Source organism: Pleurodeles waltl, chromosome 6, assembly GCF_031143425.1.
Source record: "Pleurodeles waltl isolate 20211129_DDA chromosome 6, aPleWal1.hap1.20221129, whole genome shotgun sequence".
Lineage (NCBI taxonomy): Eukaryota > Metazoa > Chordata > Amphibia > Caudata > Salamandridae > Pleurodeles > Pleurodeles waltl.
Window position 1 is genome coordinate 869,979,226 of NC_090445.1, and position 26,728 is coordinate 870,005,953.

The 26,728-nt window shown below is 45.4% G+C and overlaps 1 protein-coding gene across 1 annotated transcript in view; it reads right to left on the bottom strand.

Annotated features, from left to right (window-relative positions):
• Positions 1–2,023: 2,023 nt before the first annotated feature.
• SFRP5 (secreted frizzled related protein 5) overlaps positions 2,024–26,728 on the bottom strand; it is a 135,803-nt gene continuing 111,098 nt past the window's right edge. The window contains exon 3 of the mRNA XM_069239637.1: positions 2,024–2,747. Coding sequence (XP_069095738.1) covers positions 2,395–2,747 — 353 coding nt within the window. The 3' untranslated portion in view covers positions 2,024–2,394. The remainder of the gene's footprint in view (positions 2,748–26,728) is intronic.

Genomic DNA, 26,728 nt, shown 5'->3' on the forward strand with positions numbered 1-26,728 from the left:
CTTGCTTCTAACCATAGCTCTTTGTTCTCAGAATTCCATATTTTGTAAAGTCAATCCTGAGTTTCATGGATACACGAGCAAAGTTAACATAAATCCTTGTGGGATAGAACATATTGTTTTAGTAAAAGCAAACAGGCATCCATACTTCAAGATAATTCTAAAAACTGCATTCTACCTAGAAGGAATCTCTCACCTATGAAGTGTCTCTAAAACTGCCTAGTAGGGCCTTAAGCATTAGAAACCAAACTCCATAGACTGACACAGATATTTAAAATGCTAATTCTAGAATGAAGCATTTACTAGTCCTTTCCTACCGCATCATGTCTGCCTTTGTATGTTCAATATGTCCCTAATTATGCAAGACTGAAAGTTGATTCAACCAGTAAAAATTGAGTAAATATGATAATTGGACACACTCCCTTTCTCATGTTTATCCTTCTCTACACTCACTTTATCTTCAGCTAACATGTCTAGGTTTTTCACATTTTCCTCCGAGTGAATAATTCACAGCTCTTTGCATTGGGACTGAGAAGTGTGCAAGCACACGATGCTGCTTCCACCCAAAAGGAAATAAATAAGCTCAGGAACCATTGCATGAATGGTGCTCTGCACATGATCCAGACTGGAGGGAAGACTCACAGAACTGAGCCTAGATGCTGGGATCCTGACGCAGTCTTCATGTGGTTAGGGACATTAAAGTGTGGCCTGTACACAACTGGCAGCTTACAGGAAAGTTTATGTGAAATAGTGATAGGGATATCAGGCTGAGAAGCAAGCATAGACCTGGATTTGAGGAAGACCGTGATATTTCAAGTTGCTGGGCTAAAACGTTAGAAAGGGCAAGCATAGCATTTTCTTAATGTGGGACTAAAGAGGCTGGCACCCTTGTAAAAGGGCAAGATTTCAAGCCAGTTGGAGCTTTTTATTATGAATTGTTGGAGACATGAGAGGGCATGGTCTCGAATGATAAATTGGATCTCTGGCACAACGAAGATTGGGCCTGGTTTTGATATACGAATCTCTGTCTGGGCACTGAGTGTGGGTACTAATGGCCATGAGGAAAACAGTTTGCAACAATCAACTTTCGGCGACATGACAAAACTATGATTGTGCTCACTGCCGTAACATTTATGAGCATATTTTGCCAAGAGCATGAATATTCTCAAAACACTTTAAAACGCATAAATATTTCGATACAGCTTGTAACTGCTCCGAAGGGTCCAGCTCCATAGACTCACGCAGACAACACCGTTTGGGTAAGATCATTTGGAGGGACATTTATAAGTCAAAAATTGAATTCTGTGCTTCAGAATCAAAAGAACTGGTGCGCAGCACAAAATTACATCTCGTCCTTTATGGTATAGCATTAACATGATCTCCAATCAATATTTTCCTAATTTAAGCCTCGTGCTTAGATTTCTAATGGCGTGTTTTGAAACTGATCATTCTGTACCACAATCCTGTGCATTTCATTCCTATTTTCACACTTTCCCTCCCTCCCAAAAAAAGGCATTTTTGCACTTACCTCCCCCCTTATAGTCTCCAAACGAAAATAAAAGGTCATTTTTTGAAGACTATTTTCAATGACTAGAGTAGGACTTTTCACCTATCTCTAGCCATAAAAAACGAGGCTATCCCATTTTCTTTTTACTTGTTACACGTTTGATACGGAATATATCAATTTGTGAGACACAAACTTTAATGACAAATAATTTTTCACAAGAGCTTTTCACTTTAATTTAGTGATTTGCTGTTTGGTTTTGTATAGTTTGTCACTGTATCAGATATTTAAATAGTTGCATGGTTTTATTGTCGACGTTTTACCTGGGTTGTACTGGTTCTGACATATGAAACATCTCCCTTGAAACCAGACATTGTTCCACTGTTGTCAGATTTCTTTGGAGCAAATTGAACCTATATCCAACATTCCACAAATTAAATCTTTTCTGCAGTTAGAGTGCACGATCAAGGAGGTTATTATTATTTATTTTTTGCAAACCTGTTACGTTTCAGTAAACCCAGATGAAAATTGATCCTTTATTTACCTGCCACTTTGCATACGTAAAAAAATCGCCTTTTACCAAAAATAAGTGAACTAGTGGCAGGTCTTCAGCGTCATTGCCTTTGTTCTTGCATACATTTGATAGTCATTGCTATGAAAACAACATTTATCATGGCACTATTGGACCTCAAGCTGCCTTATTTTGTCCAGCAGGCCTTTGAAGAGCCTCTATATTTTCATGGCAGTGAGTATAACAGAAGGAACAGCATTTAGGCGTTATGTAGCTCATATATGCTATGTTGTGCTGGTACGTACTAATATTCAGACAGGAAGCACATTTGGTCATGCTAGGGCTTGGAGAGGAAGACATAGTTTTATGTAGAAAAATGTGCTTAGCGAAAAGATCCCAAGTGTCCTCCAGTGCCGTGGGACATTGTGTCCGAGCATGGGTATGAGAACATGAAGTTCACTGCATACTTCATCTCTTTGCTCTTCTTGTCCCATTTATAGATGGCCGTGAGCAGAAGCCGCCCATCAACTTTACGTCCCATAATAAGGAAGCTGCCATTCAGGTTGTCCAGTTGAGGGCATGGGCATCCTGCAGCATTCTTGATGTACAGCACAAGCCTCCGAAATTCCTTCCTCTTCAGTTTCCCTGCTTTCAGAACTTTCTTCTTCTTCTGTGCAGCAATTAGTTTGCGATCCCCATTCTCAATCTTCACCTCTTTTATCCTCATCCGAAGCACTAATAAGAACAAAAAAACAATTATCATGTTGCGTGGTGAAGCATCTCACATTGTTTTTCTCATTTTAGGAACATGAAAGAAGAGATTGGGAGGAATACTTTTTTAACAAAATATATATCAAACACACGAGAAATTGAAGTCATATACAGTTTTGTTCCTCATATGCATATCTTTGAGCTAGCTCAAATACAAATTCAACATTTTCAGATGAGATGGCCTAGAATATTATCGAACAGTCATGGCATCCAGATAAATTTGCTGCAGGCGAAGCAGACTGCCTGCATTCCTCTTGCTTATGAGGCTTCAAGAAAAGGATTGGAATATCCTGTCTACTGAAGCTTGAGTCCAGTTAGTTCTCTTTGCAGGAGCCAAAGAGGGTGGATTTGGATTGGCAGAATGTCACATATATTTTAGACCCTGAAGTGAGGTAAAAAAGGAAGATAACCCGTGTCATGAAAAAACCCACTAGCGAGACATCTTCAACAAATTATATTTCCTGTGTGGTGCCTAATTGTCATATGTTTTCACTTTAAGTCTTCTGTATGCAAATCATAATTCTACTTCCGTGTACGTCCTATTACTGAAAACATGTGTCACACGCACAGTAATGAAAGACCCTGAGGCCAGTCTCCAGGTACTTGCAATGTTTTAAAACACTTACGGTGTCAGACACAAGTAGTACTGTTTCCTCATGAGACACAACAACCATTGTATCTTCATGGATCTAAAGTGATGTGAGTGATGTTAGTGTCACGACTCGGGGTTTCCTAAGTGTCAATTACTATGACAATAAATGGCAAAGGAACATGTGTTGACTCAACATTAACCAGGCTGATAAAATAATTAATAGTACTGTTCTTTATGGACCTATTCACAAAGGTATTTTTGAAAGTTGTGAACATATTTTTTGTAGATTGCCATCTTACATTTGAATAGATTTAGAATCTTTATACGATTCACAAAAATCCCTAAGCATAGCCTCCTAAATCTGCAAAAACAATTAGTTATGTTAATTCACCTAATCCCTAAATTAATGGAAAATCCATCTTTCAACTGCTAATCATAAAGTGCCAAATCTCTCAGCTGCTCCCTCTGAAATATAGTTAGTATGAAGCATGGTTAATATGAAGTATGGTGACGAGTATACATTCTTCACAACGGACCTATCCCTTTGTCCAGGCTTTCTGGAGTACCTTTAGTTGTAAATGGGATGGAAATGATTACTAGAAGGATTGGTGAATTAGTGTTTAGTAGTATGTCTTGTATCACTGGCACAGGAGTGGAAATCCTAGAAGCAAATTGCAGCCACCAGAGATTACCCCTTCTTGGAAGAAGTTTAACTACCAAACAAAATTAAGATTAGCTGGAAGGGGGATAACAATTAATGTCACATCATGCCTATCATATGTTGTGAAAATGAGAATTTTGATGCACATCATCAAAGTGAATCCCATTCTCCCCCCCATAAAACGTTTCTTACCACTACCAATACCTGGTCACAAATATGATGCATCCTGCAGCCGTCAGTAAACATTGTTTAAAAACCATACAATTTGCCATAGTAGACAATGGAGTGTGAACTCGGAGGATGTCATTTTCTGATGAATGATGTGGATTCCACTCCTCTGACTTTGCAGACATGGCGACTGCAAGAGTGAATGGTCTGATTCCTGGCACTATGTTTAATATTTTTGTGTATAAAGCTTGTGTTTGACATTCCTCGTTTATTCTGTTTATGGGTCAATTTACTGATGTTTGTGAGCGTAAATAGGTTGGTTCAAATGGCCTTTGAAGTTGTGCTATATTCCATTATTGACTCTCTACACACAGGTTAATGTCAACCACTTTTTGAACTACATTGTGAGTGACACTGGGCACTTTCTTCATAATCCATTTTAGCCGTTCCATACCAAAATTACCTTGCTTCAAACTTTATATGATTTTAAAATATTCCTTTATCTTCCATTTGCAATACTTTATTTTAAATATTAATTTAGGTTTATAATTAAAAAAACATCTCTGTGCTGGTCAGTCAGGCTTGGCTTTCTTGTCTTCATCTGTCAGAGGGAAGGGCAATATTTTGCTGTTACCAAAACTTCACACCAGTAATCCTGTGCTTTCCAGATAAAGGCCCCAAGGAGGAAAACACTGAAAGCCAAAAACCTCCAGGAAACAGTGAGGAGTGGAAGCCGACTGAGATTGAAGACCAGTATTTTATATTTAGTTGGGTACGCCATGGGATTCTTGTTGCTCATATACAGTGTGTAAATGTTTTCAAATCTTTGAATGAAATATACAAGAGGTAATTTCTTGAGGAAAAGTGCCAGGAAACAAGGGAGAAAAAGCCTGGGAGAGAAATAGGACCGGGGGCGAAGAACGCAATGAAAAATAAACTTCTGAATGCATTATGGTGCAAAGATGTGTTCTGAAGGGCCTTCTTTTTAGGTTGAGCATAAGTGTGCGACCTCTTGAATACTTCAGCATACTTTTTCTGTGGGCTTAAAGCCATTTCATTTGTTTGTTTCAGTGTCATTTAAAAATCCTTGCTGGCTAGTGGTCAGTCATGCCTCTTTGTCTCTCCTTTATAGGTTGAGCATTGTAGTGCGCAAGTGCTGCGTTTCCGACGTGCTGATATGTATCTGGGCTTTTAACCATGCCCCCCCTCACGCCCATCACTATCACTCCTTCATGGACTTGCCCTTCAAAAACCCTTTGTTTTCGTTGGTAACTGCTTTACCTTTGTCCCTCCTTGGGGCAGTTTTGTTCCCGCCTTGGCCCTTGATCCTGTTACATGTATTATTGCACTTTGGCTGATAACTTTGACTTCGAGCGAACTTCTTTTTCCTTTTGTCTCTCTCTTCGTGCTCACAGTGGCACTTTGAATCATCTTGCTTATTTCAAATGTCTTACTTTTTATTTTCAGTTTGTGTGGAAAGAAAAGTCCAGTTAGGAATCTCAACGCTCATAACTTTACCTCAAACAAACACAAGACCCTTTGCATTGCAAATGCTTGTTAAAAAAGAACTCGCTCCTCTGCCTCCCCATCCCTGATTCATCCTGCCCTCTAATATTCAAATCTCTTTTGTTGCCTCACTGCTTTCAGGTACCCCAGCCCTCTGCTGACACTCACTGCCTCTCTCCTGACATTCCCTGCCCCTCTCCAGACACCCCCAGCTCTTCTGACACTCCCTGCTCCTGTAGTGACACTCCCTGCCCCTCTCCTGACATTCCCTGCCTCTCTCCTGACACTCCCTGCTCCTGTAGTGACACTCCTTGACTCTCTCCTGGCACTCCATGCCCCTCTGCTGACACTCCCTGCCTCTCTCCTAACATCCCTGCCCCTCTCCTGAGACTCCCAGCTCTTCTAACACTTCCTGCTCCTGTAGTGACACTCCCTGCCCCTCTCATGGCACTCCCTGTCCCTCTCCTGACATTCCCGCTCCTCTCCAGACACTCTATGTACCTCTGCTGGCACTCCCAACCCTCTTCTGACACTCCCTGCCCCTCTTCTGACACTCTCTGGCGCTCTCTCAGCACACCATAGTCCTCTCCTGACACTCACTGCCCCTCTCCTGACACCCCCAGCTCTCAGCTCTTCTGACACTCCTTGCCCTTCTCCTGACACTCCCTCCCTCTCTCCTGACACTCACTAGTCATCTCCTGGCACTATCTTCCCCCTCTCTTGGCACTCTCTGCCCCTCTCCTGACATTCCCTGCCCCTCTCCTGACACTCCGAGCTCTCCTGACATTCCCTGCTGCTGTAGTGACACTCCCTCCCCCTCTGCTGACACTCTCTGACCCTTTCTCAACACTCCATAGTCCTCTCCTGAACCTCCCTGCCTCTCTCCGGACAGTCCTTCCCCTCTCGTGACACTCCCTGTCCCTCTCTGCCACTCCCTGCCTCTCTGACATTCGCTAGTCATCTCCTGGCACTCCCTACCCCTCTCTTGACACTCCCTGCCCCTCTCATCGCATTCCCTGGCCCTCTCATGGCACTCCCTGGCCCTCTCATGGCGCTCCCTGGCCCTCTCATGGCGCTCCCTGGCCCTCTCATGGCGCTCCCTGGCCCTCTACTGATACTCCCTGCCTCTCTCCTGACACTCTCTAGTCATCTCCTGGCATTCTCTGCCCTTCTCCTGGCACTCCCTGCCCTTCTCATGGCACTCCCTGCCCTTCTCATGGCACTCCCTTCCTGTCTCCTGCCTCTCAGCCGCTCTCCCAACACTTCCTGCCCCTCTCATGGCACTCCCAGCCGTTCGAAAACACTCCCTGCTCCTGTAGTGACACTCCCTGACCCACTCCTGATACTTCTTAGTCCTCTCCTGACACTCCCCGCTCCTCTCTTGACACAACCAGCCCTTCTGACACTCTGCTTCTGGTGAAACTCCCTGCCCCTCTCCTGACACTCTGACGCTCTCTCAAAGTTCCATAGTCCTCTCCTGACACTCTGTGCCTCTCTCCTGACACTCTCAGCTCCTGTAGTGACACTCCATGACCCTCACCTGACACTCCCAGCTCTTCTGACACTCTCTGCTTCTGTAGTGGCACTCCCTGCCCCTCTCCTGACACTTCCTGCCTCTCTCCTGACATTCCCTGCTCTTCTGACACTACCTGCTCCTATAGTGACTCCCTGCCCCTCTCATCGCATTCCCTGCCCCCTCTCCTGGCACTCCCTGCCCCTCTGACACTCCCTGCCTCTCTCCTGATACTCACTAGTCATCTCCTGGCACTCTCTGCCCTTCTCGTGACACTCCCGCCCCTCTACTGACACTCCCTGCCTGTCTCCTACCAATCCCTGCCTGTCTCCTGAAACTCTCAGCCGCTCTCCCAACACTCCCTGCCCCACTCCTGGCATTCCCAGCCCTTCTGACACTCCCTGACCCTCTCCTAATACTGCTTAGTCCTCTCCTGACACTTCCTGCTCCTCTCTTGACACAACCTGCCCTTCTGACACTATATTTCCGGTGACACTCACTGTGCCTCTCCTGACACTCCCTGCACCCTCAACCTGACACTCTCTGCCCCTTTCCTGGCACTCTTAACCCCTCTCATGGAACTCCCTACCCTTCTCCTGACACTCCGTGCTCCTGTAGTGACACTCCCTACTCCTCTAGTAACAATCCCTGTCCCTCTCCAGACACACTGACTCTCTCCTGGCACTCCCAGCCCCTCTCAAAACACTCTCTAGTCGTTCCTGACACTTCCTGCCCTTCTTCTGAGACTCACTACCTCACTCCTGACACTCTCTGCCCCTCTCCTGGCACTCTATGCTCCACTCCAAACACTCCCTGCCCTGCTCCATGCCTCTCTCCTAACACACTGTCCCTCTCCTGGCACTCCCTGCCCCTTTACTGACACTCCTTCCTCTCTCCTGACACTTCCTGCCCCTCCCTGCCACTCCTTGCCTCTCTGACATTCGCTAGTCATCTCCTGGCACTCCCTACCCCTCTCCTGACACTCCCTACCCCTCTCATCACATTCCCTGGCCTTCTCCTGGCACTGCCTACCTCTCTCCTGACACTCCCTGCCTCTCTCCTGACACTCCCTGCCTCCCTCCTGACACTCCCCGCCCCTCTACTGACACTCACTCGTCATCTCCTGGCACTCTCTGCCCTTCTTCTGACACTCCCACCCCTCTCCTGACACTACAGGCCTCTCTCCTGACACTCCCTGCCTGTCTCCTGATACTCCCTGCCCCTCTCCTGGCACTCCCAGCTGTTCTGACACTCCCTGCTCCTGTAGTGACACTCCCTGACCCTCTCCTGATACTTCTTAGTCCTCTCCTGACACTCCCCGCTCCTCTCTTGACACAACCTGCCTTCTGACACTGCTTCTGGTGACACTCCCTGCACCTCTCCTGACACTCCCTGCACCCTCACCTGACACACTCTGCCCCTCTCCTGGCACTCTCTGCCCCTCTCCTGGCACTCCCTGGCCCTCTCATCGCATTCCCTGGCCCTCTCATGGCACTCCCTGGCCCTCTCATGGCGCTCCCTGGCCCTCTCATGGCGCTCCCTGGCCCTCCCATGGCACTCCCTGTCCCTCTACCGACACTCCCTGCCCCTCTACTGATACTCTCTGCCTCTCTCCTGACACTCTCTAGTCATCTCCTGGCCCTCTCTGTCCTTCTCATGGCACTCCCTGCCCTTCTCATGGCACTCCCTGCCCTTCTCATGGCACTCCCTGCCTGTCTCCTGACTCTCAGCCGCTCTCCCAACACTCCCTGACCCTCTCCTGGCACTCCCAGCCGTTCTGACACTTCCTGCCTCCCTCCCGACACTCCCTGCCCCTCTACTGACACTCCCTGCCTCTCTCCTGACACTCACTAGTCACCTCCTGGCACTCTCTGGCCTTCTTCTGACACCTCCGCCCCTCTCCTGACACTCCAGGCCTCTCTCCTGACAATTCCTGCCTGTCTCCTGACACTCACTAGTCACCTCCTGGCACTCTCTGGCCTTCTTCTGACACCTACGCCCCTCTCCTGACACTCCAGGCCTCTCTCCTGACAATCCCTGCCTGTCTCCTGACACTCTCTGCCCGTCTCCTGGCACTCCCAGCCATTCTGACACTCCCTGCTCCTGTAGTGACACTCCCTGACTCTCTCCTGATACTTCTTAGTCCTCTCCTGACACTCCCTGCTCCTCTCTTGACACCACATGCCCTTCTGACACTCTGCTTCTGGTGACACTCCCTGCCCCTCTCCTGACACTCTCTGACGTTCTCTCAACACTCCCTAGTCCTCTCCTGACACTCCTTCCTCTCTCCTGACACCCCCAGCTCTTCTGACACTCTCAGCTCTTCTGACACTCCCTGCCTCTCTCCTGATACTCCTTGCCCTTCTCCTGACACTCTCTCCCTCTCTCCTGACACTCACTATTCATCTCCTGGCTCTCCGCCCTTCTCCTGACACTCCCTGCCCCTCTGACATACTCTGCCTGTCTCCAACCAATCCCTGCCTGTCTCCTGCCTCTCAGCCGCTCTCCCAACACTCCCTGACCCTCTCATGGCACTCCCAGCCGTTCGAAAACACTCCCTGCTCCTGTAGTGACACTCTCTGACCCTCTCCTGATACTTCTTAGTCCTCTCCTGACACTCCCCGCTCCTCTCTTGACACAACCAGCCCTTCTGACACTCTGCTTCTGGTGACACTCCCTGCCCCTTTCCTGACACTCTGACGCTCTCTCAAAGCTCCATAGTCCTCTCCTGCCACTCTGTGCCTCTCTCCTGACACTCCCAGCTCCTGTAGTGACACTCCATGGCCCTCATCTGACACTCCCAGCTCTTCTGACACTCTCTGCTTCTGTAGTGGCACTCCCTGCCCCTCTCCTGACACTTCCTTCCTCTCTCCTGACATTCCCTGCTCTTCTGACACTACCTGCTCCTATAGTGACTCCCTGCCCCTCTCATCGCATTCCCTGCCCCCTCTCCTGGCACTCCCTGCCCCTATCCTGACACTCCCTGCCCCTCTACTGACACTCCCTGCCTCTCTCCTGATACTCACTAGTCATCTCCTGGCACTCTCTGCCCTTCTCGTGACACTCCCGCCCCTCTACTGACACTCCCTGCCTGCCTCCTACCAATCCCTGCCTGTCTCCTGAAACTCTCAGCCGCTCTCCCAACTCTCCCTGACCCTCTCCTAATACTGCTTAGTCCTCTCCTGACACTTCCTGCTCCTCTCTTGACACAACCTGCCCTTCTGACACTATATTTCCGGTGACACCCACTGTGCCTCTCCTGACACTCCCTGCACCCGCTACCTGACACTCTATGCCCCTTTCCTGGCACTCTTAACCCCTCTCATGGAACTCCCTACCCTTCTCCTGACACTCTGTGCTCCTGTAGTGACACTCCCTACTCCTCTAGTAACAATCCCTGTCCCTCTCCAGACACACTGACTCTCTCCTGGCACTCCCAGCCCCTCTCAAAACACTCTAGTCGTTCCTGACACTTCCTGCCCTTCTTCTGAGACTCACTGCCTCACTCCTGACACTCCCTGCCCTGCTCCTGGCACTCCCTGCCCCTCTCCTAACACACTGTCCCTCTCCTGGCACTCCCTGCCCCTTTACTGACACTCCTTCCTCTCTCCTGACACTTCCTGCCCCTCCCTGCCACTCCTTGCCTCTCTGACATTCGCTAGTCATCTCCTGGCACTCCCTAACCCTCTCCTGACACTCCCTGCCCCTCTCATCGCATTCCCTGGCCCTCTCCTGGCACTGCCCGCCTCTCTCCTGACACTCCCTGCCTCTCTCCTGACACTCCCTGCCTCCCTCCTGACACTCCCTGCCCCTCTACTGACACTCACTAGTCATCTCCTGACACTCCCCACTCCTCTCTTGACACAACCTGCCTTCTGACACTGCTTCTGGTGACACTCCCTGCACCTCTCCTGACACTCCCTGCACCCTCACCCGACACACTCTGCCCCTCTCCTGGCACGCTCTGCCCCTCTCCTGGCACGCTCTGCCCCTCTCCTGGCTCTCCCTACCCTTCTACTGACACTCCGTGCTCCTGTAGTGACACTCCCTACTCCTCTAGTGACAATCCCTGTCCCTCTCCAGATACCCCCTGACTCACTGCTGGCATTCCCAGCCCCTCTCATGACACTTTCTAGTTGTTCTTGACACTTACTGCCCTTCTCCTGAGAATCACTGCCTCGCTACTGACATTCTCTGCCTCTTTCCTGGCACTCATTGCCCTCTACTGACACTCTCTGCCCCAATCCTGACACTCCCTGACCCTCTCCTGACACTCTCTAGTCCACTCCTGACACTCCCTGCCCTTTCCCTAATACTCCCTGCCTCTCTCCTGACACTCCCTGCCCTTCCTGACACTCCCTGCCTCTCTTCTGACACTCCCTGCACCCTTCCCTGACACTCTCTGCCCATCTCCCGGCACTTTCGCCCCTCTCCTGGCTCTCCCTACTCCTCTAGTGACAATCCCTGTCCCTCTCCAGACACTCCCTGACTCTCTCCTGGCACTCCCAGACCCTCTCATGACACTCTAGTCATTCCTTACACTTAATGCCTTTCTCCTGAGACTCACTGCCTCGCTCCTGACAATCTCTGCCCATCTCCTGTCACTCCCTGCCCTCTCCTGACACTCTATGCCCCGCTCCTGACAATCTCTGCCCATCTCCTGTCACTCCCTGCCCTCTCCTGACACTCTATGCCCCACTCCAGACACTCCCTGCTACTCTCCTGATAGTCCCTGCCCTGCTCCTGGCACTCCCTGTCCCTCTCCCGACACTCCCTGACGCTCTCCTGACACTGTCTAGTCCACCCCTTACACTCATTGCCATTTCCCTAACACTCCTTGCCTCTCTTCTGACACTCCCTGCCCCTCTCCTGACACTCTCCACTTCTCTTCTGACACTCCCTGCCCCTCTCCTGACACTCCCTGCCCCTCTCCTGACACTCCCTGCCCCTCTCCTGACACTCCCTGCCAGTCTGTCTGGAGACTCCATTTGTACATGCCTGAACTCCCTGGGCACCCTCTTCTGATGCTCTCTATTTGTTGATATACTGCTCATCTGACACACCACATCCCTCTTTACTGCACCTTTGTGTACAATAGTTGCTTTGTCCTCTCCTCTGATGCCCCACTACAATTTTGTATCTCCCTCCCTGACAATCCCTCCTTATAGCGTACACTCCACAGCATTGCCTTTCCTCTGACAACCACACCTCCTCTACGACATGCACCCCATCTGGGCTATTCTTTGACCCCACCTTGCCCCAAGACATAGGCCCTCTGTGGTGTCACTCCTCCAGGTCTGCATTTCCTGACCCCCTCCTTCCTCTGTGATTTTACTCCCCCAGACTTGCATATCCTGTCCCTCTTTCCTCCGTGATGTCACTCATCCAGACCTGCATATCCTGATCCCTCCTCCATCTGTGATGTCAATCCCCCATGCCTGCCTATCCTGGCCCCTCCTGCCTCTGAGATATCACTCCCCCAGACCTGCATATCCTGACCCTTCTTTCCTCTGTGATGTCACTCCTCCAGGCCTCTATATCCTGTCCCCTCCTTCCTCTGTGATGTCACTTCCTCAGGTCTGCATATCCTGTCATATCCTTCCTCTTTGATGTCACTCCTCCAGGCCTGTATATCCTTGCCCCTCCTCCCTCTGTGATGTCACTCGCCCAGGCCTGCATTTCCTGACCCTTCCTTCCTCTGTGATGTCAGTCCTCCAGGACTGTCTTTCCTGTCCCCCTCCATCCTCTGTGATGTCCCTCCTCCAGGCCTGTATGTCCTGTCCCCCTCCTTCCTCTGAGGTGCCACTCCCCCAGGCCTGCATAGCCTGTCCTATCCTTACTCTGTGATGTCACTCCCAGAGGACTGCATATCCTAACCCTCCTCCCTCTGTGTTGTCACTCCCCCAGGGCTGCATATCCTGACCCATCCTCCCTCTGTGATGTCACTCCTCCATGCCTATATATTCAGAAGGGGGGCTGTGATACATCCAGTGATGGGCAGTGAGGGATGGAGGCTGCAGAGGGGCTTTGGTTTAGGGTTCTGAGTGCAGGGACGTGCTCATGCTTACGGTCAATCCTGTTCCTGCCTGGGGAGGGGCAGGTAGGGGCTCACCTTTGCCGCCACTGCCCTGTCTCTCTTTTGCCCCTTCCTCATGGCTCCAGCTTGTGACCTGATCTGCTGAAATATGCTGGGGGTCCTGGAGGGGGCTTCCCAGCATACACCTGACTGCTTGGGTTATGAATGGTGTAAATTAGGGCTTTTAGGGGTGGTGGGTGGGGGGCATGGTTGTAGCATTGGTATTTATTATTATTTGTATTCATGTATTGTTTGCATTTGCCTGTGCTTACTGCCTCTTTTCTCTTTTACCTTTTGTTAGTATTTAACTCTGTTAGTTCCATTCCGTTCCTTTAATAGAACACCTACGTTAAGGTTCTGTATTCTGTTGTGGGGCAGTTGGAGGCTGACTTTCATCCGTTTCAGTCGCTTCTCTGCCTGCCGTGGATCCCTGATTAAACCTTACACTGAAATCATCTAACACGCTTCGTTGGTGAAGGATTTGTCTTTCGTTACCCTACATATTTTGGTACCAGGAGTGGGGTGGAGAAAACCCAACATTCAAGATAATTTGCGGAGCAGTTCCACAACGGAGTTGGTGCCTGTCCAGGGATTCACCGACCGGCATAGACTTCACCCTCTACCTTGGTGATTGGTAACGTGTGCGTTTTGCGGTTTTTTTATGCGCATTATTAAGACTTACTTGTGTGCATTTTAAACGCGCCTTTTGTCACGAGCTTCAACGGCCGTGCTCGCGCAGCACCTGTCTTCAGCATTTTTTGACGTCGTGCCGTTGCGCGCTGTTTCCCAGGATACTAGCGCGTTCACCCTGCTGACGTCGTGGCATTGTGGTGGTCTCCTAGGATACTGACGTGCCTACACCTAGCGAGGATTTTTGAAGGAAAAGCGTCCCGCTTATACGGACGCGTCAGTACATTTCTAGGAAGTTTGATTTGCCGAATTACGTACACCACGTGTATATTTGATTTTAGGAGGCCGGAAGATTGGAAGTGCAATTTATTTGATATACTATCCCATATCTTAACAATATAATCTGAACTCAAGCAAATTTAAAATAAATAAGGCATTGTCACAACAGTACAAGCATATTATCTGCATTATTCTGCTGTCTCTTCATGGCATCCAATAATTTGGTAGTACAACCTCCACCATTTTTAACCAAGAGTGGCAAACCGGACATTAAGTGGAGAGAATGGATTAGAATTTTCGAGAATTACTTAGTGGCAATTGATGCCAACGACTTTTCTCCCTCAAGGAAATTAGCTCTACTTTTTAATCACCTTGGTGTGGCTGGTCAACGGGTTTTTGACAACCTACCCATGATCTCTCCACCTGATGAAAGTGGTGGTGATAATACAACATGGAACACTTACATTGAGGCGAAAGAAAGGATTGGGAAGCAGTTCTCGGATGAACACAATGTACTTTTGGAGAGATTCAATTTTGCAATGTACAAGCAATCTGTAGATGAGACAGTGGACGAGTATGTGGCTAACTTACGTGTGCTAGCTGCCAGATGTGATTTTGGCAATTAAGTAGACATACACATTAGAGACCAGTTTGTGTTTCATTGTTCTTCAAAAAAAATTCAGGAACGGTTGTTAGCTTGTCGTAATCCCACATTAGAGGAGACATTAGACATAGCTAAAGCCATTGAGAGATCCATTGTTACTTCCAAATTAGTTTCTGGACATGTTGAAGGCATAATGGTTAACCAAATGACAGCAGATTCTGATATTAATTATATAAAGGAGAGAACTACAACATTTTGTAAGAATGTACCAATATGTTTCCGTTGTGGGTCACACAATCATTTAAGCAACAATCAGTCGTGTCCAGCATTGGGAAAGAAATGCTTGAGATGTCAGAAAATTGGCCACTTTCAGGTTGTTTGTAGGCAACATAACCGTAATTACAAACCTGTTAACTATAATGCCAGAGTTAAAGTCAGTAATGTATATGCTAAATGTGACCAGGTGGAGGATGGTGGTGTAAATGACTGTACAAATATTTTATCTAATGTTGTACTAACTGTGGATGTTACTACGGTTAGAAGTATTAAGGGGGCCATTTGTCAGGTTGTTATTGATTCTATTGAAATTTATGCTATGGCTGATTCTGGTTCACCCATCACCATCATTGCAGAAACCACTTACCGCAGACATTGGCTCTTAAATAAAACACTAATTGAGGCAGATATTAGTCCCAAGGCGTTTGGGAACCATGACATTAATCTTCTAGGATATTTTTCATCTACATTATTTATCTTGGGTAGGAGCACAGTGACTAAGATTTATGTAGCTGTGGATGGTAGAAATATCGTAGGGTGGAAAGATCTTGCTAAATTAGGAATAACTTTACGTCCTGGATTTGACAATCCTATAGTCTTAGGGGAAATGCCTTTAGAAGTATCAGAAATTAGCCTGCCCATTACCAATATTTCGGAATCTTTTACTATGAAATACCCTGAAGTATTTGCTGACGTGATCGGGGTAGTAAAAGGTTTCGAACATTGCATTAGGCTTAAGCATGGAGCCATTTCTGTAGCTCATAAAGCAAGACCTGTCCCTATCTCTGTCAGAGGGCAACTCAAAGATCTTTTAGAGAAACTAGTCAAAGATGGCATAATTACCCCTACGGATTCCCGGAGTGGGTTTCGCCCATTGTTATCACTAAAAAAAAAAATGGGGACTTAAGGCTATGTGTGGACTTAAGATCATTAAACAAAAACATAATTGTAGATTGTCATCCTCTACCTCGTATACAAGAGATGATTGCTAGTTTGGGGACCTCTAAATTTTTCTCCACTATTGACTTGCATTCAGCATATCATCAGATTGCTCTTAGTGTAGACTCTCAGGAACTCACTACTTTTGTGACTCCTTTTGGAGCTTATAAGTATCTCAGACTTCCTTTTGGTTTAGCCTCTGCAGCGAGTGTTTTCCAGAAATTAATGGATTCTTTATTTAGTGATTTTAATAATGTATGTGCCTTTCAGGACGACATTCTAATACACACCAAGAACATAGAGGAACATACTATTATGTTAGACAAAGTGTTGACTATACTCAGAGACCATGGGATTACTATTAAAAAGGACAAATGTAAATTTTTGGTCCAGGATGTAGAATATTTAGGCCATTCAATTTCTGCTGATGGTATTAAGCCTAAACAGGGGAACCTAGATGCCATTTTAAATGCACCTTCTCCATCAAATAAAGATGAGCTTCGCTCATTTTTGGGCCTTTGCGAATATTACTCAAGATTTGTACATGGTTATGCTATGTTAGTGCAACCCCTTAGAAACCTCTTAAAAAAAGGTAGCACGTTTGAATGGAGTGAAGAAGTTATGGAAGTCTTTAATTCTGTGAAGAAACTTGTACTATCTGCTCCGGCATTAAAGCCATTTATATCGTCCGCCAAATCCTTTATAGCTGTGGATGAAGGGCGTAGGGGCAGTTTTTGGCCAGTGGGTGGAGGGTCGTGAACACATTATTGCATTTGCATCTAGATCTCTCTCAGATACTGAAGTCAATTACAGCACCATTGAGAGAGAGGCTCTGGCTTGTGTCTGGGCTGTACATAAGTTCAAGACTTACATTTGGGGTATGGCTTGTACCCTCTACACTGATCACAAGCCACTTGTTTTCCTAATGGGAGGGAATGGGCTAGGTAAAGCCTCTTCAAGGTTAGTAAGACTGTTGTCCAAGTTGCAAGAGTTCAATCTGGATGTAAAATACATTCCTGGTGGGAAAAATGTGAGGGCGGATTGCCTGTCTAGGTTGCCTTTACCTTTGTTTGATACTGAGTATGAGGACACTGAATGTGTCATTGGCGTATTGGAGGTAGCTTCATCCTCTGATGGTCTTTTTTCTGAACATGATTGGAATTCTGCGATGACTAGAGATTCAATTTTGTCTAAAGTGAAATTTCATATTACTCATGGTTGGGCCAAACATCAGAAACTTTGTGGGGAACTCAACACCTATTGTCAATTGGCTGCTGAATTGTCATATGAGAACGGGGTGTGCATGAGAGGCTCTCTGTGCATTCCTCCCTATGATTTAAGACCATTGCTTGTAAAGGCTGCTCATGAGGGGCATTTAGGCATTTCAGCCACTTGCAGAAGGTTAAAAGAAAAATACTGGTGGCCATGTATTGACAAACAAGTGTCGGATTTTGTTGATCAGTGCACCTCTTGTGTGGTGTCTGGCAAGCACTGGAAATGCCGGACTAAACCCTTGCATAGTATCCCGTTTCCCAATGGTGCTTGGGAGAGTACTGCAGTCGATTTTTCTGGTCCTTTTAACGCTTTACCTAGGAACATGAGATACATGATTGTTGCCATCGATTATTTTTCCAAATGGATATATTATGACTTTGTAGAATATACTGACACAGAATCTGTTATTGCATTTCTGTCATCTATGTTTTATTTAGAAGGTCCACCATCTAACATTGTCACTGGCAATGGGGTGCAATTCATTTCTAGTAAAATAGAAGGTTTCTTAGTTAAACACAACATAAAGCATTCATGCGTAGCTTTATACAGTCCTTCCTCTAATGGATTGGTGGAGAGAGCTAATCGCATTCTTAAAGAGGGGATTCAAACAGCCATCGCCATCAACTGTAATGTTAAAGAATCTTTGAATGAAAAACTGTGGGCATATCTTAATACACCACATTCCACCACAGGTCTCTCACCGTTTGTATTACTTAGAGGGAGGGAATCTAGATCTAAATTAACACCATCATGGATGACCATCCCTCACAAGGAGGTGAAGGTTGATATTAATGAGTTGAAAAAGAGAGTCTCTGAGAAACAACGTATTCAAAAACGTAATTATGATTCTCGTAGAAACGTGTGTGAGATATTAGTTAATGTGAATGATTATGTCCTGATTAAAAAACCTTGCAAAGTGCCCAAAGGAATTTCCAAATATTCTTTACCTGTAAAGGTTTTAAGAGTTTCTAAAGCTGCTGTACTTTTAGAGGGGAAGGGGTGGTGGAATAAAAACTCTATTATCCCTATTTCTCCTTAAAAAGCTGACATTTTTAAACAAGTCTATTCTGGACGTGAGGAGGAGGCTACTTCTAGCGACATATTTATAGACAGACCTATCAACAAAGAAGACAGGACGAATCCCATGCAAAGTAATTCCAAGGATCAAGTTTTTGTTTCCCGTCATCAGGAAGGACTGGATGTTCCTGATTTATCCTCGTCGGTTGGTCCAGCTGTAGAACCTCTACATACACGCTGCCATAGAATTGTTAAACTTCCGTCTAAATACAGTGATTATTGCTTATATTAGTATATTTATTATTATTTGTATTCATGTATTGTTTGCATTTGCCTCTGTTTAGGTATTATTTGTATGTACCTTTGTTTAGCTGCTGTTTACTTTCCATTGTTAATATGTTTTTTCTTTTGCATTGTGAAGGAGGAAGATGATGTAGCATTGGTATTTATTATTATTTGTATTCATGTATTGTTTGCATTTGCCTGTGCTTACTGCCTCTTTTCTCTTTTACCTTTTGTTAGTATTTAACTCTGTTAGTTCCATTCCGTTCCTTTAATAGAACTCCTACGTTAAGGTTCTGTATTCTGTTGTGGGGCAGTTGGAGGCTGACTTTCATCCGTTTCAGTCGCTTCTCTGCCTGCCGTGGATCCCTGATTAAACCTTACACTGAAATCATCTAACACGCTTCGTTGGTGAAGGATTTGTCTTTCCTTACCCTACAATGGTGTCCAAGGGAATGGCTTGCCAAGAGCTATGAGGATCTCACAGGGAGGGGGTGTTGTAGGGCCCTGTATGAATGGTGTGAAGGGACAGTAGCGGGGGCAGTACCTTGACGCAGTGCTTCTGCTCACTAGTTGTAACACAACTGATGCTAATATGGCTTTTTGTGTGCATGGAGTGCAGGTGCTGATGTGAGTCTCCTGGGTGGGATCCCTACTCATACTCTGTGCTTCAGATGACCCTGTGGGACCAGCAGTTGCACTGGTTGTAACACAACTTGTGCTAATCTGGCCTTTTGTCTGCATGGAGTGCAGGTGCTGATGTGAGTCCTTGGTGGATCCCTAGGTCACTCTCTTCTGTAGTCACCTTGAGGTGATTATTCAGATGTCTCATTGGACCACCCGTCACACTGGTTGTAACACAGCTGGTGCTAATCCTGCCTTTTGTGTGCATGGAGTGCAGTTGCTGATGTGAGTGTCCTGGGTGGGATCCCTACGTCACACTCGTCCATAGGCAGCTAGAGGTGGAGCTTCAGATGTCCCTGCTGCGCCACCCATAGCACTGGTTGTAATACAACTGGTGCTATTCTGGCCTTTTATGTGTAGGGAGTTCAGGTGCTGATGTGATAGTCCTGGGTGTGATCACTACGTCATACTCTTCCATAGCCACCTTGAGGTGGTTCTTCAGATGCCCCTGTGGGGCCACCCATAGCACTAGTTGTACCACAACTGATGCTAATCTGGCCTTTTGTGTGCATGGAGTGCAGGTGCTAATGTGAGACTCCTGAGTGTGATCCCTATGTCACGCTCTTCCATAGCCACCTTAAGGTGGTTATTCAGATGGCCCCATGGGACCACGAGTCACCAAGGGTAAACTGTTGAGCCATGCTATTACATACTCATGTTGTAAGGACAGAGGTGAGGAAGTTTACCAGTAATGAAAATTGCTAGTAAGTAATCCTTGCATATCCCCCTCATCCATAGTCCTTGTCTCATTCCTCACAACACAAGCTGTGAGTGATCAGGGGTACAGTGTTCACCTACTTTAATATTATATGCTCATGTTATAATGAGAGGGATGAGGAAAGCTACCAGTCAAGTAATGAAGATTACTAGTAAGTAATCCGAGCATTACTTCCTCATTCATGTTCCTCGTCTCGGTCCTTACTAAAAGACAAGTTCTGAATCACCAAGGGTACAGTGTTCATCCATGCTAGTATTATATACTCATGTTGTAATGACGGGGGTGAGAAAGGTATTAATGTGTTTTAACCCAGTAACAAGTGGTTAACCTTAGACAAACTTTCAAACTTATCCCAATAAATTTAAACACCGTGACCAGTGTGGCCACAGAAGGAAAACTCAACTCAGTCGAGTTTCAAGGCTTTATTTTACATCCACAAAGCTAAAGCCACATAAACTGTGTACAGAATGAAATTGTAAAGATATAACACCACTGATTGCCCAAAATGGCAAAAAAAGTTTAATCTGCTTAGCATCAACACCATTAAGCATTCAAAAAGAATAGTACATATCTTTAAAGTTATAATTGGAGCAACAAACATCTCAAATCAGACTGTTGACATTTGACAAATCAAATTAAATAAGGCCAAGAATCGGGGCTGGACATGAGTTATCTCTACAACTAACCAAATTAGAACATGCATGTGGGGGAACGGAGTAACACAGGCGGAACATAATGTGAAAAACAATCTATCTCTGTATAAGAGAAACTAGAAAAAATAAAATAGGTGTCTGCTAACTTAGAACAAGCAATTGAAATGCAATGGGTCTCACATTTGCAAGAGGTAGAGCTATGACAATGTATTTTACCCAACTGTTTTGTTTCTGAGTGTAGGGGGTGTATGTGGTGTGAAATTTCTGGTTTGTATTGTTACTCGTGGAATTGTGCACTGTGGAATTGTGGGGTACAGAGTATCTGTGTAGTGGATTTATGTGGCATGGTGAATATATATGGGTGAGTTGTGGTGCTCTCCAGGGGCAGTTTTGAGCATTAGTCTAATTGTATTTCTGATAAAGATTTTTATTGGGTTTGCATCGTGATTGTGTATGTTTAACTAATCCCTCCTTATTGCAGTTATAACCATGATTCAGGCCAACTTAACATCCGTATTAAACTATGAACACTCTTGATATGTTTGGGTGACCCTTCTAGTTTATTTCTCTCATTACTCATCTGTTGCTGTCTTATGTCTTTTTTTGGAGAAATGTGTTAGCCAGCAAGCAACTGATGGTGGGGTGGTGAAAGTGGTATTCTATTGGAATTAGCATGACAGATTTAAATTAGGATGCTAAATGGCAACATTTACATTTTTTGCTAAATGGAAGTGCTTTAGTTATATGCAGGGTCACTGGAATTATGTGGCAGGAAAGGACAAAATTATGCGGCAGGGTGGACCAATTTATGTGGCAAGAAAAGTCCAGTTATGCATTTACAACATGAGTAGCTCCAAAACCTATTTGATTGAACATGCTTTTTCTATTTTAGTGGCAAACAGAAAGTATGCATGATCCTTTTTTCTCTACCATGAGTTAAATTGCAAGATATAAACACTCAAATGATTGGAAACAGTTGCTCAACACCTAAGCCCCAAGTCTTCCTGGGAAATATGACAAAGACTTTGGGTGGCTGTAGGAGCCAACATAACGAACTCGGAGAAGGGAGGCCAAGTACGTAGGCACAGCAGTGGATCAAACCAGAGGAGTGTCTCTTGCTGCCTGCAGCACAGCCACAAAGTGAAACCATTATCCACTTCCAACAGTCCCTGCAAGACGAGATTGGGGACCATTTGTGGGGCTCCCAGATGAGGAGAGAAAACTGCCACTGCTGTGGCAACACAACATCATCACAATCTGGGGCAAAATATTTTTTTCTCCCTGAAGAAGGGCTCTGTGAATTGAATTGGGGCAGTGGCACAGAAAGCAAGACCGTATTATGAAAATAAATTAATGCCTTACGAAATTATTTGAACTTGAAAATGGAGGAATGTTTTAAAATCGTTTAAAATGTTTGAAGCAAGATGATTTTGGTATTGAATGGTTAAAAATGTTTTATGAGGAATAAGTGCCAGCAGGCAATCACAATGAAGTGTGAAACGAGGATGACTTGAACCCAGATGTGAAGAGTGCATTATGGGATCATCTTTGATATCACATGCATTGGGGACACCCAGGCAGGGCTTACAACAGCAGGAGCTATGGAACAAGGCTACCAGTAACATGAAACTGGAAGGGTATGGGCAAGGGGGAGAAAAGAATGTCTGATTGTTGCGTCGGAAAATGTGATAGATGATGGAGTCTCAGTAATGCAGAGGGAGTAAGACTGGGGTGTTTTGGACACACAAAATCTGAACCACTTCAAAGCATCTAAGCAAATACCTAGGTCCTGCATGCATGTGAGCAGAATGGCAAGAGAAACAGGGTTGGATGCTGCATATGTCACCAGTTGCAGCTAATAAAGCTGCATCTGTACTGTGGCTCTCCTGAAGCCAGATTGGTAGGGATGAAAAGGTTGTGCATTTCTAAGTAGCCAGAATGTTGTACATTGATAATGTTTCTAGCACTTTTGCATGAAGTCTGTAGTTAACAAGATTCTGAGGTTCTGCTGAGGATTTCTTCAATAAGGGAAGAATGTTAGCATGCTTCCATCCAAGTGGGAGTTTGGCTGCGGGAAGGTAGATTTTGATTTCAATGCAAGGATGGAATCGGCAACAACAAGGTAATGAATGGAGTGTTTGAATTAATATCAGCCACTGGCAATTGCTAGAGCTGCACTCCAGTCCATTGTTTTTCAAGCACCATGCCACTCAAGACAAAGGCCCACCCTATGCAAATCAGTAACAACCCTGCTCCTCATGGAAACAATCTGTCCCAAACTGCCAGGTAAGGCGTCCTGAAGGGACCTTAGGCAATCCCAGACCAGTTTTTACTTCCTTTCACCTTGCATATGGCTTACCAGTATGGTGGACTTGGCCTGGTAGTTTGGGCTGTTCTGCTTCAACTGGAGGAGTGTCAATACTGATTACTACATAAACATATAGTTGGGTCCAAACTGAAGTGGCATGGTATGCAAAATAATGATGACTTTGACGAATGCAAAATGATAGGGCCCGCTGCAGAATGTGAGGAGGGGCCTCTGAGTCTCCCATATGTTACAGATGTTCATTGGCCTTGGGATGAATGGGGGCCCCTGAAGGATTATGGGGGCCCCAGAAGGGTTGAGGGCCCCCTTCAGATCAGAATCTGAAGGTGCCTGTGTTATGCCCCTGAATGATGAACTGGGATGCAGCTCAAGTAATTACCAGTGGCTAACATTGATTCAACCATTCCACCCATCACTTTTTGTATACTTCAGTGCAACTCCTTGCACCTTGCATGTTACGCATATACCCAGATGTGGGAACCATGCTCACTATGCCACTGGAACCAAGCTTCACCCAAATGAAGTGGCCCGATCAAGGTAAAACTGGTCTGGGGTTGTTTGTGTTCCAGTTCAGGGAAGACCTGGCTAGTTCAGACTGGATTGTCCCGTCCCAATTGAAGGAGGATCAAGACTGATCTCCAAATAGCTGAGTCCAACTGAGGTGGCAATGGTGTGCAAAATAACTATGGAATGGGATGCAGCCTGAGAATTGCCAGTGGCTGAGATTAATGCAAGCATCTCTTCATTGTATACTTCAAAGTTGTAATGTGGGAAAAGAATGTTTGGCAAACCACATTTAATGCAGCACATTGTTTTAGCAGACATTGCGTGTGTCGACAGTGGTAAATTTGTACAGGGGAGTGTCATGGTAGGTATATGTGGGAAGACAAGAAGGGTATCTTAGAAAGGCAAGAAGACCATCTGTGGGAAGTTGGGAGACAAAGTTGGAATACATTTGATTAATTCTATAGTGAAAGAACCTATAAAATGCAGAGCAATGGTCCTGCGCTTTGTCGATGGCTTTTGAGCAGGCAGTAGGTTGTGAGAATTCCTTAATAGCAACATTTCTCATGCAATATTGGAACTAGTGTAGATACAGTGTACAAAGAAATCTCAATGAGTCCATTGGATCTGCCTGTGATAGTTCCTCAATGACGCTTTGTATGTGTCTAGCTGTTTCTAGTCAAGAGCATCTCCAGGAATGCTCCAAGCTTTTGGAATCTCATTTAAGATCTCCTAATTAACTTGTGTCCCATTTGGCAGAGGTAATTGTGCTTGTAAGGCACTCTCTTATTGGAGCAATAAATGTGATAACATTGATAATCTGGTGATTAAAACTTTCAGCTGCTTAGGGGATCTTATTCTCTGTGCCCAGACAAGGGCCAGATAGTACCTCTTCTAGCCTGGTTGGGGATCAGTATCCAGGACCTAGATTTGATGACAAAGTGGATTGTGGCAGGTTTATTCGTTTCATATGGGATAACAATATTTAAGGTTATATGGTCATAGGTAGGGGAGTGTCAGCCTGTTATATTAGTAAGTGTATATCCATCTTGATGAGTAGGGCTGTAAACCACTTGAGAGAGGCCAGCCACTTTGAAGATTTCAAGTAAAGCGTGAGTCTTCATTGTAGGCATTGCTCGGTGTATCATGTGTTTTACAAAGTGTTGAAACAATGATAAAAACACTAATGGCTGCCACAGTATATAATTAACTATGGCAAGAACCAAATAAAGTCTCTAAACAAATGTGGTCGATATGGGAAGAATCAAGGCCAAGGGAAGTATTTTATGCAGTTCAAGAGTACAAAATGTCATGTTTTAATCACAGGAAATTGAATCACTTAAATGGGCACAGGGCCTAATGTTTACACCTCTCTTTAATGTAAACATTGGGTTTAAGATTCGTGTTCTATATTGGAAAAATCAATCCCAAAGGAAGTATTCAATGTAGATCAAAAGTGCAAAGGTTGAAATTTCAAACCCTTCGAAATGAATCACGTAAGTGAGTCATAGTATAATATGTATGTTTTTTTGAAATGCAAACATGGATTCATGTAATTTGTGGTCTAATATTCTCAGTTACCCATAGTACATGAATGATCTTTTTGAAGTTATTGCTGATTGGGCTAAGTTTATAAACCTATTGTTGTTCCTACAAGGCAAAAACGAGCAAGCTCCTCTCTGAGGCAGCAGTGGACATGTTTCTTTAAATCAATATATCGTTTTTTCTGAATAAATCCAGTTAGAAGGTCCAATTTCTCTGACGATGTAGAAATTGTCTATAGGACATTTCACATAGATTGTGGGAATTGTGACTAGAGTAAGTAAAAAAAACAATTCTGTACGTTTTTAAAAGAGTATGGTGCCTAAGAGTACCCTCTGAATTACCAACAGTTAGATCCAAAAGGCCAATGGCCATTCCTTGGTTGTTCATGGTGAATTCAATGTCAAAGCTTTAAACATTGAGCTTTTTTAACAAAGTGGTCTAACCCAATCTCTTCAACTATCTGAAGTAAAGAAACATTAACATATGTATGCGTTATATCCCATGTATTACTATTTGTATTTCTATTGATGCCTTGCCATTATTGTCCCATCACTGATCCTACTTCTCCCTGCAAGAACGTTATAATATAGTAAGCAAAGATTCTAAGAACTGAGGAGCTGTCAGTTGATGGGAACGAAGCTACTAGTCATGGGTCCTTAAAGGTATCTGAAAGTACTTTAAATCAACCCTGTAACCATGTGTCATCTTCCCAAAAGTGGCAACGAGGATGAGATCCAGTTGATGACACCATGTGAAGTAAGACAATCACATCGGACTATGACCCCTGGCTTCAAACTCCTGTGGTGATTATATCCTGCTGTATTTGGCACCTGGCTATGCTCAAGTAGGAACGCTGCAGCTATGTATGAGACTTGGGCAAGTGGAAAGCAGTGTTTCTGGCAAAACTTTGGTCTAATTGACTGAGGCGTGTGGAACCCTGAAACGGCATGCAGTGCAATGCCAGTTAGCAGTGCGTCTGCCTTGATGTGAGTGAGTGCGAGAGCACACAGAGCATGGCATTTTGTTCGGCTTGGCATTGTGATGACACGTGGTTGCGCTTACTAGAAGAATCGAATACACAAAACGAGGCTCTGCGTTAGCAGCTGGGCAGTGGAGAACCTGCATGTACTCATTGGGGGTTGCCCTGTGAATCTCGAGGCAGACAGGTTCCTACAGCGCTTACTCGGCAGTGTTGTAGGCTTCAGGCAATGTAAGCGGCATGACTGGTAGCAGCATAAGCTCTAGCTGAAAGGAGCAAAGAGGGAAGGTTCTGGAAACTATTAGATGACCCCGCGTCAAGCAAAACCCTATTGGAGGAATGTTAACTCCGCCTCCAGGATACCATTTGGAGCAAACTTTGGGAACACTAAAATGCTACCCTTTGGACTTAAAGGCAATGGATTCCATTGGAGTTTAGCTGGAGAAGACTAAAAATGCTAACCTTTCATGTACATGTAGTGAATGTGTGATGAATGAATTAAGACGTAACATTAACAGGTTAGCTTTTATAGTTAGTAACATTACCAATGACCATTAATTTAATTGCCAGATTGAGTTCGCCTATAATTTTTTTAAGATCAATTTTGATTTGTTGGTTCTTGGTTGATGCAAGATAAAACTTTGATTGGTTGATCAACATGACAACACAATCCAAACCTGCACCTCCTCGTTTTTTGCAAGAACCAGGGCTTCAATGC